The sequence below is a fragment of the Halichoerus grypus genome, chromosome 2 (genome assembly GCF_964656455.1).
Source record: "Halichoerus grypus chromosome 2, mHalGry1.hap1.1, whole genome shotgun sequence".
Lineage (NCBI taxonomy): Eukaryota > Metazoa > Chordata > Mammalia > Carnivora > Phocidae > Halichoerus > Halichoerus grypus.
Window position 1 is genome coordinate 93094459 of NC_135713.1, and position 15372 is coordinate 93109830.

Sequence of the window (15372 nt, forward strand, 5' to 3'; positions counted from 1 at the left end):
CCTCTGCTCCTCCCCCCAGTCATGCGTGCACATGGCACTCTAATAAATAAATAAAATCTTAAAAAAAAAAACCTGCAAAGCAATAGTTGGGCTGTGATCTAAATGTCCAATGGTATACATTTAAAAATAATCAGGTTAATTAAATACAATGTTATTTAATAAATGTTATAAAAATATTATATTTAATGAATTAGAAGCCAGAGATTCTGCTGCATTAGGAAGTATTTTATGACTGACCGACAATAAGTATAGAACCACAAAAGGGTTTCATTATAGTGGCTTGTAGAGTATGTTGACAAAATGAAATCCTGCTGTTTTTGAAAATAGGAATCTAAGGTGTGATTTCTTTCCTCAGACTCCCAGTCTCACTTTAAATTATTAACAACCCTTTGCATACTGTCTTGGGTCTCTTACCCAGCTTTGGAGACTATAGCTCCAGAATCCATAATCCTGTTATCCACACCACACTTTCTGTGCGCACGGCATACAAACACGTGAAATATGTAATTTTAGAAGCTTTATTTTCTAGGGAATTATAATCAGTTAAGATAAAACCTTAATATGCATTGGTCTAAAAACCTTCTCGTAAGATCAGTTCCAGTGACAATGTCCGGGTAGAGATCCAGGCTGTTAGTTCCACCTTCACTATCTTTAGTTCTCTCCAGCTGGAAAGAACCATTTATGTGCCATGTTCGTAACACTGTGCTAAAGCTTCCCCAGCACTCTCTAAGTTGGACTCCCTTGTCTAATCCTTAGGCTAAGGAAAAAAGTTGAGAGCCCCCTGCTGACGTCCCTTTACACAGTCAGTCAGTATCAAATATCCAACTGAGAAAGGACGGGGTGTTTCCTTAAAAGAAGTGACCTCACCCCCACCTTTCTGGTTTACTGAGTTCTATTCAAAGCAAGGACTCCAGAGGTGGATCTGCCATGGTGAGGTTCAAAAAGGACAAAACCTCATCAGAGGCAGAAATGCAGACTAAGGATCTGTTGAATCCCAACCTCTGAGAAAACAAACAATAGGGCAGCGGTGGGCATCAGGGTAAGTAAAAGGGTTGTAAGGACTCAGGAGAGAGGACTTTTATGGGCTAAGCTAAGGAGAAAGGGATTAAGAGACAAATCAGGGAAATCTGGAAGGACAAAACTGTCCTCTGAGGTTATTTAAACTTTAACAGTGAGGCAAAATCCTCAGTGAAAGACATGCAGAGACATGGGAAGGCTATGCTGTACCAAGTCTCTTCCCTATATTAGCTGTAATTTCCAGACGGATTTCTTCCTGGCACCTACTTCAGCTGACAGCCACAGAACTAAGGGAATGGGAATCCAGAGTGAAAGGACTACTATTTCTGGACAATGGAGCAGTGCAGAGAAAGTAGGTGCCACAGCTGGGGCACCTTTTTTATGCCTGAGGTCACTGCTTCCCTGGGCAAGAAGGAAGCCTAGAAAGTAGGTTAAGCGCTCAAAGGAGACAACAGAATGCCAATAAAAACTCTGCTACCCTGAAATTTTACTTAGCTCAACTTTTACCTTCTGAAAAAACAAACTTAAAAAAAAAAAATCTATTTATTATTTGAGAGAGAGCATGCATGCACGCAAGAGAGGGTGAGAGCACATGAGCCAGGGGAGGGGCAGAGGGGGAGAGCAAGAGAGAGAATCCCAGGCAGACTCCCCACTGAGTGTGAGCCTGACAAGAGGCTTGGTCCCACAAACCCAAGATCACGACCCAAGCCAAAACCAAAAGTTGGACACTCAACTGACTGAGTCACCCAGGCGCCCCCTGAATAAACAAACTTTTGCTATCAGGATATCAAGACCCCAAAACAAACTGCCTTCCCACTGTGACCCAGCGATAATACCAGCAACGCTGGAGCCTGACCCAATTCTCCCAATTCCTACAAGAATGGCCTTTCCACTAGACAGAAGTAGGGAGGAGCATTCTATTAAGTATAAAAAAGGAAATAAAGCAAAATGTTTTTTACAGTAAATCTAGCAGGAAAATTAAGTATGAATCAATATCCATACATCCACATAAGTACATCATACACTACTGACCCCACTGATCATTCCCACCAGGCACATTAACAATAATGGTTTTCTTGTGTACCTATTTTGACTATAGAAAATCATGAAACCAGAGATAAAGCAATTTATACAAACTAATGTCCCTGTCCTGCCTTTCACCCTACTGTGCTAGGTAAAAACCTCATGACATGTGAGGGGCTATGAAAAATAAAGCTTTCAGTGTATCTGTGGGTGGAGTCATTCATTCAAAAAATACTCACTGGGCACCTGGTGCTGTTTGAGTTACACAGAGTATGGCAGTTAGCAATAAATGAAGTGTGGGGTCAAAGAGTCGTCATGAAAACGACGCATAGAACAAGAGAAATAACATTAAAGGAAAGCTCAGCAAGCTCTCAATCAAGACTAGCCCTTTTATTACATGGAAAATATAGTACATGAGAAATGGTACCAGATAAACCTGAGTATAGAGTTTCCACCAATACCAGCTACACAAATATGGAGAATACATATAAACAGAAGGAATTATCTGAAATTCCACATTTTAGAAATCTTAAAAAACTGAAAATAGCCTTAATTTCTTTGATGTCAAAACCTAATCTTACAATCCATTTGTAGGAAGATATGATCTGAACTGATGTGAAGCCCTATTTATTCCATTTAATATAAGTATGTTTCATTATTGGAAAAGTAACACTTGTCTAGAAATTACATACCCTAAATTATCTAAATTATGAAAAACTTAGAATTCTAAAACAGATCTCGGGGCGCCTGGGTGGTTCAGTTGGTTAAGCATCTGCCTTTGGCTAGGGTCATGATCCCAGGGTCCTGCCAGCATGATCAGATCATGATCCTATGGTCCTGCTGAGTGGGGAGCCTACTTCTCCCTGCCCCCACCCCCACTCATGCTCTCTCAAATAAATAAAATCTTAAAAATAAATAAATAAAATAGATCTGGCCTCAGGGGTTTCAGATAATGGCTTATAGGCTTGGAATATAAAGGGTTATGTTCGAAAATTAAATGAGACAATATATAAAGCACTAAGTATAGGGTCTAAAACATTTAAAGCTTTCCTATTTATTTTTTTGTAACCAATATCAAAGTATATTTAGATGGCTAACACAGAATTTGATAAGTAATATAAATTAAAACTTTTGGGGCGCCTAGGTGGCTCAGTTGTTAAGCGTCTGCCTTTGGCTCAGGTCATGATCCCAGGGTCCTGGGGTCGAGCCCCGCATCGGGCTCCTTGCTCAGCAGGAGGCCTGCTTCTCCCTCTCCCTCCCCCTGCTTGTGTTCCCTCTCTCGCTGTGTGTCTCTCTGTCAAATGAATAAATAAAATCTTTAAAAAAAAACAAAAAACTAAGAATGGAACCTAGCTTTTTGTACTTAGGAGACTTTGAAATTTCTGGCATGCAGATATGGAACAGACTCTATTTATTAATAAATTTAAAATAAAAAAGCAGCCTCTCTGCCTGTACAAGCAACCCAGCTGCCCTGCCTCTGTTCAGACCGTGTCCACCACATCAAAGCTCCTCACTGTTGAAACTTTTTGGCAAGGCCCATTTGAAATGCAACTGTCTTACGCATGGGAATTACATTTTTCCTATCTTTGTATTCCCTTCCTTGATACTTGCATAATAATGTCTAGTATTTATTGCGTTCTTACTTGACATGCAAGGCATTATGCTAAATGCTTTATAGGCATTAACCAATGGAAACGTAACTTTCCAAAAAGATCTATACTAATCATATTTTATAGAGAGGTTAACTAATTTACCCAAGGTTATGTAAGTTAGAGTTTGCAGAATCAGGATCTACATTATTCTGTCTAATATAGTAGCCACAAGCTGCATATGGCTATTTAAATATAGATTAAATTAAAATTCTGTTCCTCTGTCACATAAATCACATTTCAAGAGCTCAATAGATATCTGGCTAATAGGTATACTACAAGAAAGTGCAAATATAAAACATTTCCATTGTTGTAGGAAGTTCTATTGAATAGCACCATCTAGATACTATAAATGTTCAATATATACTTGATGACTTATGTAAAACTGACATGGGGTAATATAACCTTAATCATATTTTAGCTATATGCTTTTAGGAGAAAGACAAAAGGGACACCTGGGTGGCTCAGTCGGTTAAGCGTCTACCTTCGGCTCAGATCATAATCCCAGGGTCCTGGGATCGAGGGCCACATCGGGCTCCTTGCTCAGCTGGAAGCCTGCTTCTCCTCCTGCCTCTGCCTGCCACCCCCACTGCTTGTGCTCTCTCTGACAAATAAATAAAAAAATCTTAGAAAAAAAAGGAGAAAGATAAAAGTATGGATTATAAGAAAGTAGCCTTAGGATTGTTACATATTCAGCTCATATATGTATGTCCATAAAGATGACCTCAAGGAATCATTTTTTAAAGCGGGGGGTGGAGTGCCTGGGTGGATCAATCAGTTAAATGTCTGACTCCTGATCTCAGTTCAGGTCTTAATCTCAGGGTCATGAGTTCAAGCCCCAAGTTGGGCTCCATACTAGATGTGGAGACTACTTTAAAAAAAAAAAAAAAAAAAAAAAAAGGATGGGTAATGGTTAAAATTCTCTGCCAAGACAAGAAAGCACATTGATATATTTTTAGAACCTTCAGAAGGACTGTCATCCAAAAGAGTTTCCTGGTTAATTCCCAGTTAGCCAGAGAACATGGTTAATCAGAAGATAACAGCAAACATTAAATGAGATGTGATTGTATTTTCTGATTTGTTTCATGCTAGCACCTTAACAAAATCCCTAATTCAATTAATAATCCTTACTTTAATAACACTTCTAACATATATGCTACTTCTAACCATGTGTGATTTTATATATTCTTATCTTGTTCAATGTTTTAAAATATATCTGATATAACCTGTAAATAATACAGATTTGAAAGTCAAACTGTACTCACATAGCCAGATTGTGCTATTACTTTTGTGTATGGACTGGAGGGGAGGGAGTATACTATTCAAAGAGTGGAGTGAAGTAGCTGCAACTAATTAAACTTACCCTGGGTTCTTTCAAAGGTATTGAGCCAAAAAGACACTGATATTTTCAGGAGTTTTTGATGGGAAAATTTCAACACCAGTGGCAGTCTGGGATCAGAGGTTCAGGTATAGATGATTTGGGAACCTACAAAATTTGTGTGCAGAGCTGTGTGTACATGCATATTTCTCTTAGTATAGGGCTCCTACTTTTCAAATTCTTTTTTTTTTTTTTAAAGATGTTATTTATTTGACAGAGAGAGACACAGCGAGAGAGGGAACACAAGCAGGGGGAGTTGGGAGAGGGAGAAACGGGCTTCCCACTGAGCAGGGAGCCCAATGCGGGGCTCAATCCCAGGACCTCGGGATCACGACCTGAGCCGAAGGCAGATGCTTAATGACTGAGCCACCCAGGCACCCCTACTTTTCAAATTCTTAATGGGGCAGGAGTCTGTGACCTAAAAAGGGTAAAAGAAGGACTACAATCAAGACCCAGGAACATTTAAAAAGAAGACAGATTAAAAGGAATGGTACATACTCTTAAAGAATATTTAAAGAAGAATTTATTTTTTAAGATTTATTTATTTGAGAAAGTGCACGTGTGTGTGTGTGTGTGTGTGTGTGTGTGTGTGTGTAGTGGGGAGTGGCAGAGGGAAAGGGAGAAAGAATCTTAAGCAGACCCTGCACTGAGTGTGGAGCCCCATGCAGGGCTCAATCTCACGACCCTGAAATCACGATCTGAGTTGAAACTAGGAGTCAGACACTTAACCAACTGTGCCACCCAGGTGGCCCATAGAAGTTAAAGAATTTAAAAGGCAAAGAGAATTTTGCTTATGTAGGTAAAATTTGTCAGAGTTACCTTGAAAGTTGTGTTTCAAGTTCAGCACTATACTCACGGCAAATATTACTGAATATTTTTAATTTTTAAAGTATTTTATATTGTCACACCAGAAAAAAGTTTTGTTTTTAAAAAACCCAAGACATAACATACTGACATTTTTTAAAGAACAAAAGTTTCCCCATAATTTAAATCACAGAGTAGTACTGTATTATAAAGCCTTCACTGGGAAATCATTTGTTTGGGATGGGCTTAATAATGCATTTTTGCTCTGTTTCTCATGAGTAATGTGGTCACCTTAAATTAATGCTAATAAAACTGGTGCAGTACATCACAATACGTACATTATATACACTCAAGCATAAACCTGGTAAGAATGACTGACGGGTTTACCAAACCCTTTGAAGAATTCAAGCACAATCCAGAACATTAAGAAGCAGACTATTAAGGTAATGGGGTGGCCCCAGGGAAAATGACCCCACAGATAAAAATCCCAGACTCTTGGGGCCCATTTTAGCCCAGCCCTTCTTCTACCACCCTAGACCAATTCCAGTAAGAACAATGTTCTTACAATAGCTAATAACCAGAAATCTTACCCTCAAGCAGTTCTTTTAGGTACCCTGTAACTCAGTGTCAGCTGGCTAGAACAACAAAGCTAGTACATGTGAGGAAGACAAAGAATGGTTCTCTACTTCACAGGCAAAAAAAAAATGCTAGGATTTAAAAACAAAAACCTAACAAAAATGCTATGATTTTAAGTTTTAAAAGTTCTGGAACTTAAAAATCAGACAGCTAGTCCCATAAGGGAGAAAGCTAATCAGGAGAAGGAGACTGCAGTAGAAATGCTACAGGGGAACACAAGTGGGACTGAAATCCTTGCAAAGAGATGCTGAATATAGTGTGAAAAAGTTCTAGGACAAGACAAGTTACAATTTTACCAACACTAGTAGCAAATAAAACCTAAGGGTAAAAATCACAATTTAAAATTATTAACAAAAGACTTCTTTCTAGATCAAAGCCATAACTATGTTATCTCATACTATTTTTTATTTTATTTTATTTTTTTTTTTAAAGATTTTATTTATTTGACAGAGGGAGACACAGCGAGAGAAGGAACACAAGCAGAGGGAGTGGGAGAGGGAGAAGCAGGCTTCCCACTGAGCAGGGAGCCCGATGCGGGGCTCGATCCCAGGACCCTGGGATCACGACCTGAGCCGAAGGCAGATGCTTAACCGACTGAGCCACCCAGGCACCCCTCTCATACTATTTTTTAAACAAGAGTTAAGCATATGCACTTTTAAAATGTCAGTAAGGACTACCTAAGTCTACCTTCTAAGCCAAAAAAAAAATTTCATACAGTAAAAAAGTGGAGGCGATTTGTTTTCCCGTAGAAACTAAAATACAGTACTCTCAGATATAGCCAGTGTCTAAAAACCAATATGGTCAATCCATAGAATGGGAGCAAATATTTTCAAATCATGTATCCCATATAAGAGCTGTATCTAGTATAACTGGCCAATAAGCACACAGAAAGATACTCAATACCATGACGAAAATGCAAATCAGATAACCACTTCACACTCACCAGCATGCTATAATGTAAAAGAGACAAATTTTAAGTATTAATGATGAGATGAAAGATGTGGAGAGGGCGCCTGGGTGGCTCAGATGGTTAAGCGTCTGCCTTCGGCTCAGGTCATGATCCCAGGGTCCTGGGATCGAGTCCCGCATCGGGCTCTCTGCTCCTTGGGAGCCTGCTTCTCCCTCTGCCTCTCTCTCTCTTTGTCTCTCATGAATAAATAAATAAAATCTTTAAAAAAAAATAAAAAAATAAAAAAAAATAAAAAAAAAAAAAGAAAGATGTGGAGAAATTCTAACTGTTGTACACGGCTGGTGGGAATGTAAATGTAAATGTACAGCTGCTTAGGAAAACAGCCTGGCAGTTCCTCAAAAAGTTAACAGCAGTTTGACTCCTAAGTATATACCAAGATAAATGAAAATCCTGAGCATGAAAGTTTACAGCAGCATTGTTCATAATACTCCCAAAGTGGAAAGAGCCCAAATGTTCATCAACTGATGAATGCACAAAATGTGGTATTAATCACAGAATACAGTATCATTCTACAAAAAAACTAACTTAAACACTCATGCATGCTACAGCATGAACTGTGAAAACATTATGTTAAGTATAAATGTTTAAAAAAAAACCCACATGTTTTATGATTCCATTTATATGAAATATCCAGGATAGCAAATTTATAGAAAGATTAATGGTCAGCTAGGAAAGTTTAGAGAGGAGATGGGGAATCACTGCTAACGGGGTCAGGTTTATTTCCAGGGTGATGAAAATGTTCTAAAGTTGATTGTGGTGACGTGTGTAATTCTGTTAGTATACTAAACAGCACTGAATCTATATACTTTAAATGAGTGAACGGTATGGTATTTTAATTGAAGTACAGTTTAGTGAAATTTTTTAATTGTATAGTGAATTTTTTTAAATTGAAGTATAGTTAACAATGTTATGTTAGTTTCAGGTGTACACAAATTATGTCTTAATGTGGTTTTAAAAAACCACTGTGGGCTACAAAGTACAACATGGGATACGTTCCAAGACCCCCAGTGGATGCCTGAAACCACAGATAGTACTGAAACCTATATATACATACATACCTATGATGAAGTATATTTGACAAATTAGGCACAGTAAGAGGTTAAGAACAATAAAACAATTATAATATATTGTAATAAAAGTTATGTGAATGTGGTCTCTCTCTCAAAGTATCTTCTTGTACTGTGCTCACTCTTCACCCATTCACCTGTGAGGTGAATGACGTAGGCACTGTGATGCAGCATTAGCTAGTACTGAGCTTCTGGCAATATATCAGGAGGAGGATCATTTGCTTCAGGACGATGGCTGACTGTGGAAAGCAAAACTGTGGATAAAGGGGAACTGTACAACAAATCTAATCAGACAAATAATTTTACTCTAATCCTTCTGAGGTATAATTGCTTTTTAAAAATAACTAACACAAATTCAGTTGCCTCACCCAGTTCATCCTCCTCTGCCCAATAAAACGCCACACTTCTTGCCTCCTTTAATCAGCCCTTACAAGATGACTTCAGTACTACTTGAACAAAGGCACAGCCTGAGTATACTCAGGAGCCTGGGTGGTGTGCAGTCTGGATCTGACCATCACCAACCTGCCTTTACTCACTTAACTACCCAAGAACGCTGTGCAAACCTGAGTAGTTTTTAAAGGAGCAATTTCAGATCCAAAACATAACGTAGATTTAACTTTTCCCAATTCCCTATTGCCTTCAACTTAAACCTCTTTTGTTATTGAGTGAAGGGTCTACATTCCTGGTATTTACACTCATTTTTGAGAAATGTCTTGCTTTCCACTATCAACAATGAAACAGTTAGAAAAGCATGTGAGGAAAATGGCTCAAGATTGAAGAATGACTTTCCAGTCAATTCTCTATGAACTGGTCAGAGTCATTATTTCATAAAAATAAATTTGATTGTGTTACGCCTTGATGAAAACCTTAGAGTGGCTCCATACTGCTTTTAGTGCGAAATTCAAACTCCTTGGTAGGATGTAGAAGGCTAGCCCCAAATTTTGCTTACTTTTTCAACCTCATCTCTCATGACTCTTGGTCCAGAAAACTAGGCTGACTCTTCCTCCCTGCCCCTGGGGCTCCTGGAACATATAGTTCTCTTTACCTAGGACCCTCTGGTCAAAGCTGAGTACTCCTGCAATGGTCCACCTTGTATATAATGATAGCTGCTTATCTCACAGCTTATTTTCACACTGTACATGTCTTGCCCCACCACAAAGAACTCTAAACACTGTGGCTGCATCTTATTTAGGCTTTAAAACGTGTTGGAGGGAGATAGGGAGACAAGGGGTATTAATCATGTCTTTCTTTATCTCAATCACCCATTAAAACTGTTGACAAACAACAACAACAACAACAAAAAAACCCACTTAATAAATGTTTGTTGAATAAATAACTGAGGAGGGACATGTGAATTGGGGAGGATTCCAAAAGGCAGAAAAAGCCGACAAATGAAAGGGAAGAGTTAAAGTTTTGAGCCTGGAGTATCTTGAAGAACTGAGGCTTTAACAGAAAGGAAGATTTAAGAAGATCTAGTAAGAGGAAATGAAGTAGTTTGGTTTTGGAAATATTTCATGCAGGGCGCCTGGGTGGCTCAGTTGGTTAAGCGACTGCCTTCGGCTCAGGTCATGATCCCAGAGTCCTGGGATCAAGCCCCTCATCGGGCTCCCTGCTGGGCAGGGGGCCTGCTTCTCCCTCTCCCTCTGCCGCTCTCACTTCTTGTGCTCTCCTGCTCTCTCTCTGTCAAATAAATAAAATCTTTAAAAAAAAAAAGAAAAAAGAAAAAAATATTTCGTGCATACTGTATCAGCCCAAAAAAGTGACTTTTTTTTTTCAAAAATGCCTTAATAAAATAATGATACAATAAATTGTTAATTATCTCAAATGAAAACAAGGGGAAACAATCCAAAATTTATATAATGATTCAAATATTTTTCATCTCTGAAATATTTTTTAACTCTTGGTACAAAAGGCACAAACTGAGTAATTGTGCCTAAACCATAAAGTCCTACTATATGCAATCTAGAACACCCTTTTAGGTTCATCCCTAACACCAGCTTTAATCTTCATTCACTTTTAAAACTAGAGTTGAGACCCCTGAACAACATGAAGATTTGCTGCTTCTAATACTTAGGAAAACTATCAGCAAAAGACCAATGTAGATATTTGAGTACTCTTTCATGAAAAGCAATCTGTTCTGGCCCAATTTAATAACAAAACATAAAATGTTTAATAGCATTTAAAAAATAATGGCCTGGGAGGTAATGAAAAATAGTATACATCTAATGGTTTCACTATTTTCACCAAGACATGGGCATCAATGGTATATTCCGTGTTGCACTGGGCAGTATGAGTATGAATACTAAAACCACTGAAGAACAGGATGACCATGAAAAAAAGTGGTTAGGTTTTTCTTTTTTTAAGATTTTTTTTTTTTTTTTGAAGATTTTATTTATTTATTTGACAGAGAGAGACACAGCGAGAGAGGGAACACAAGTAGGGGGAGAGGGAGAAGCAGGCCTCCTGCGGAGCAGGGAGCCCCATGTGGGGCTCAATCCCAGGACCCCGGGATCATGACCTGAGCCCAAGGCAGACGCTTAATGACTGAGCCATCCAAGCACCCCCTTTTTTTTTAAGGTTTTATTTATGACAGAGAGAGAGAGCACGTACACACGAGTGGGGGGAGGGAGGGAGAATCCCATGCAGACTCCATACTGAGCTCAACGTGGTGCTCAATCCCATGACCACGAGACAACCAGCCAAAATCAAGAGCTGGATGCTCAACTGACTGAGCTATCCAGACACCCGAAACATGGTTAATTTTTAAAAGATCATTTTAGATAGAGGCGCCTGGGTGGCTCAGTCGGTTAAGCGTCTGCCTTCGGCTCAGGTCATAATCCCAGGGTCCTGGGATCGAGCCCCGCATTGGGCTCCCTGCTCGGCGGGAAGCCCGCTTCTCCCTCTCCTACTCCCCCTTGCTTGTGTTCCCTCTCTCGCTGTGTCTCTCTCTGTCAAATAAATAAATAAAATCATTAAAAAAAAAAAAAAGATCATTTTAGATATATTTTACATAAGTTTATCAGCAACCTCTTCAAGGATTTCTAAAACTATTCTTTTTTGGAGGGGTATTCATGACGAGGTTTTAATGATGCACAGTCAAGAAAACTGGACCTCTGCTGAGGATCTCTCCTGTTTTGTGTTCCAGTAGGAATAAAAAGGGAAGCTCCAAAAGGTAATGGTTTGACTATAATATAATCAATTCTAACAAAATTCTAAGGCCTTAAGATTTTTCTGTATTTCTCTGGGCACTGAAACTTTCTTAATAAAGCTATGAACCTTATAGTACAAAAAAGTTTAAAGACAACAAAGAAATTCTAATGTCAACCTCCTTTATAAGAGTGCACTATTGCCTACAGCCACGCTGTGATGCTGCGAGAGTACCTCGAACGTCTCCCTCCCCTCTCTCTCCCCCTCCTCTGTCTCTCCCTCCTCTCTCTCTACCTTGTCTCTTACCGGCAACTCCAAGGACAGGCTCCATCATGACTGTTATCATCTCACGGAAACAATGCAAAATTAACAACAGCCTGCAGTGTCAGAAAAATGCCAGTCTTGTACAAAGATAAAAAACAAATCACACATCATCTTTCTAAATTTTATATATATTTTTGATGGTTTTTGTTACCTCTTCTTTCAGTGCATGTTTCCTCTGTTCCAAACAGATCTCTTTCGCTCTCATCATCTGCAGAGTCTCCTTAGAAACTGCATACTGGAGTTTTTCCATACGTTCTGCAGCTGCTGCCCATGATGCTTTACCGAATTTCTTCTGATCTGCTCTCATTCGATCATACACAGCTATTAATAATAATTTTGTAGAGACATTAAGACACAAGACAACTTGATACTAAAGAATTTCAAAGTTTTAGATCTCGCTGACCACACACATAATGATAAACAAATAAATCCTACTCCCTTAAGTTACCTCTTAGCAGCTTGAAAATATAACTCAATATATCTTAGATTCTATTATCTTCAATAAGAATCCTAAATAATCATCAGAAATAACTTTGTGAAGATAAAAACTGAGTTGTCAGATTTTAAAACTTTTATTTTTTTTTAAAAGATTTTACTTATTTATTTGACAGACAGCACAAGCAGGGGGAGCGGCAGGCAGAGGGAGAGGGAGCAGATTCCCCGCTGAGCAAGGAGCCCAATGTGGGGCTCGATCCCAGGACCCTGAGATCATGATCTGAGCCGAAGGCAGACGCTTAACCAATTGAGCCACCCAGGCATCCCTCAAAGATTTTATACATACTTTATAAAGGGTTACACTTTTTCTTGGGTACATTAATTGAAATGAGAGTCCTAACTATTCAAGATTCTTTGAAATTATTTATTTAAATCCATGTGTTAATCTTATCATTCTGAGTTCCTCCAAAAATATTATAATGATCTGATGAAGGGAAAAAAAATCCTAGATGTTAGCATGGAGCTTATTCTGAGGTTAGAGTTGGAGCACTACAACCAAGTCCCAGGGAAAACACCCAACTTCCTCTCCCACACACCCCAAAAAGGAAAAGAAAAAAGTAACTTTTTATTTGCCACAACAGAGCCCTACTTCAAGAGATACTTCTTGACAATCAAACAGCTAGTATCTTTTCCAGTTAAAGAAGCTTATCACTGAGATCCTGGGTCCTATACAATTAAACCAACCATCATTATGCCCAAGCACTTTAACAGGTCAGACACACAAATCACAAAAAAGATAGCTATCTATTTAGCAGTGAACTAGTCCAGCTCTTTAAGTCACTACACGTTCACTAGTAGTATCTTTTATATGTAAATGGTAATTCTGTACTATTATGTCCTAACCATCTTTTGCAATGAAGTATATCTCAGTAAATCTTTGTCTCCGAGTTTTGTGAAATCTTACATTTTTTTTTACAATAATACATGGACATACTTAAAAATTAAATCTGTACAGGCAGGCTGCTAAAGAAAAAGAGCAGTTTCTCGGGCTCAGCTCTCCTCGACCCCTTAATCTCAATGCCCAGATGTAACCAACTTTTGTTTCTGGTGGTTACCTCCATATAAAAATAGTTTTTATAAAACAGTATTTTTTATAAAAATTGACTGTTTCTCAATTTATATAGACTTTAAAAACTATCCGTTGAGTTCCTATTATAACAGATGAGGCACTGTGCTGACTTAGATTCTCCTCTCAATATAGTTAAATAGGTTCTTTGGGTTTCAGTTTTTCTGTGGCCTTCAAGTGCTAACATAAAAGGTAATTTTTCAATGCATAATCTTGCTCTGAATCTCGATTTTAGGCTTTCTAACAAAATCTACTCACTGGTTAAATATCAAATGACTTTGCCATTTTAAAGTTCTACCTATCTTTTAAACTGTATATATAGTATTTCTGCAACCATAAGATCAATATAGTAGTACAATGTAGGAAAACAAAAATCAGAGGATTTGGAGTGAAATAATAGAGTTAAATTCCCAATTCCACCTGTAACTGACATGTAACTTTTGGCAAGAAATGTCATTGTTCTGGGGCTCCATTCCCTTGCTTGTGAAAAAAGGACATAGAGTATCTAGTTCAAAAGCTTTTGTGGAAATTAAATGAGATAATGAGAGTTATTTCGTGTGTCTCTTCCACTTCCCATGGCACCAACTCTCTTGCTCTCCACCTTACTGTCAGAAGTAGCTTCCTGTCCTAATTCAGTCTCATGTTGTTACCTACCACAAGAGCTAATCCATACTTTGTCTTCTAATACCTTGGCTAGAACATATTCTTACATCTCACTGTTATTCTCTTCAAGTGGAATTATTTTCCCCAACAGCTCAGAAATACAACAGTGACACAGAAAATTGTTTGTGAATGTAAAATACTTGGAATACCCTTGGAATATCTCTAAAACAGATTCTTCTCTCCCTCTGCTGGCAAGAATAAAGATTCTTGCTAAGGGACCTTTCACATTTTCAGAGTAACAACTCTGTAATAATAGTGTATGATGATCTGTATATGTAAAAAAAATCTCTGAGTGCAATATAGTTCTGGTGTTCAAAAAATATCATGTTCAATCTATTTTTTAAAAAGTTTAATATGCTAACATATATACCTGTCAGAAATGAGCCTATTTAAGATGTTTTTAAAGTTAAGCAATAGGGGCGGCTGGGTGGTTCAGTCAGTTAAATGTCTGCCTTCGGCTCAGGGCATGGTCCAGGGGGTCCTGGGATGGAGCCTCACATTGGGCTCCCTGCTCAGCGGGGAGCCTGCTTCTCCCTCTCTCTCTGCCTGCTGCTCCCCCTGTTTGTGCTCTCTCTCTCTGTCAAATAAATAAATAAAATCTTAAAAAAAAAAAAAAAAGCTAAGCAATAATAGGGGCGCCTGGGTGGCACGGTCAGTTAAGCGTCTGACTCCTGGTTTCAGCCCAGGTAGTGAACTCAGGGTCATGAGATCCAGCCCCACACCCAGCTCTGTGCTCAGCACAGAGTCTGCTTGAGATTCTCTCTCCTTCTCCTCTGCCCTTCCTGCTCATGTGCTCACTCCCTTCCTCCCTCCCTCTCTATCTCTCTCTAAAATAAATAATCAAATATTTAAAATAAAAGCTAAGCAGTAATATATCAAAATTGTTACATCTGGCTCAGTAAATGAAAAAAAAATAAAAGGGCGTCTTTTACTCTTTCTCTAAAAAAAGAAATCAGAAAGTTACCTTCTGGCTGGAAACATAAAGGAGAGCTATTACTATCAGCAGCATAAAGCCAGAGAGAGTTCATTCTGTTTCCCTGACATGGGAGGAAGGAAACATACTCAGAAAAGGAAAATAAAGGAAAATTGAACGGCCAAGCAAATATCTCTCTGTTTGGGTTCAAAAGCTTCCT

At 38.6% G+C, this 15372-nt stretch overlaps 1 protein-coding gene across 1 annotated transcript in view; it reads right to left on the reverse strand.

The window, feature by feature from the left end:
* The window catches only part of JMY (junction mediating and regulatory protein, p53 cofactor), a 97408-nt gene that overhangs the window by 27785 nt on the left and 54251 nt on the right, over positions 1-15372 (reverse strand). The window contains exon 4 of the mRNA XM_078067143.1: positions 12167-12336. Within this exon, the coding sequence (XP_077923269.1) occupies positions 12167-12336 (170 nt within the window). The remainder of the gene's footprint in view (positions 1-12166; positions 12337-15372) is intronic.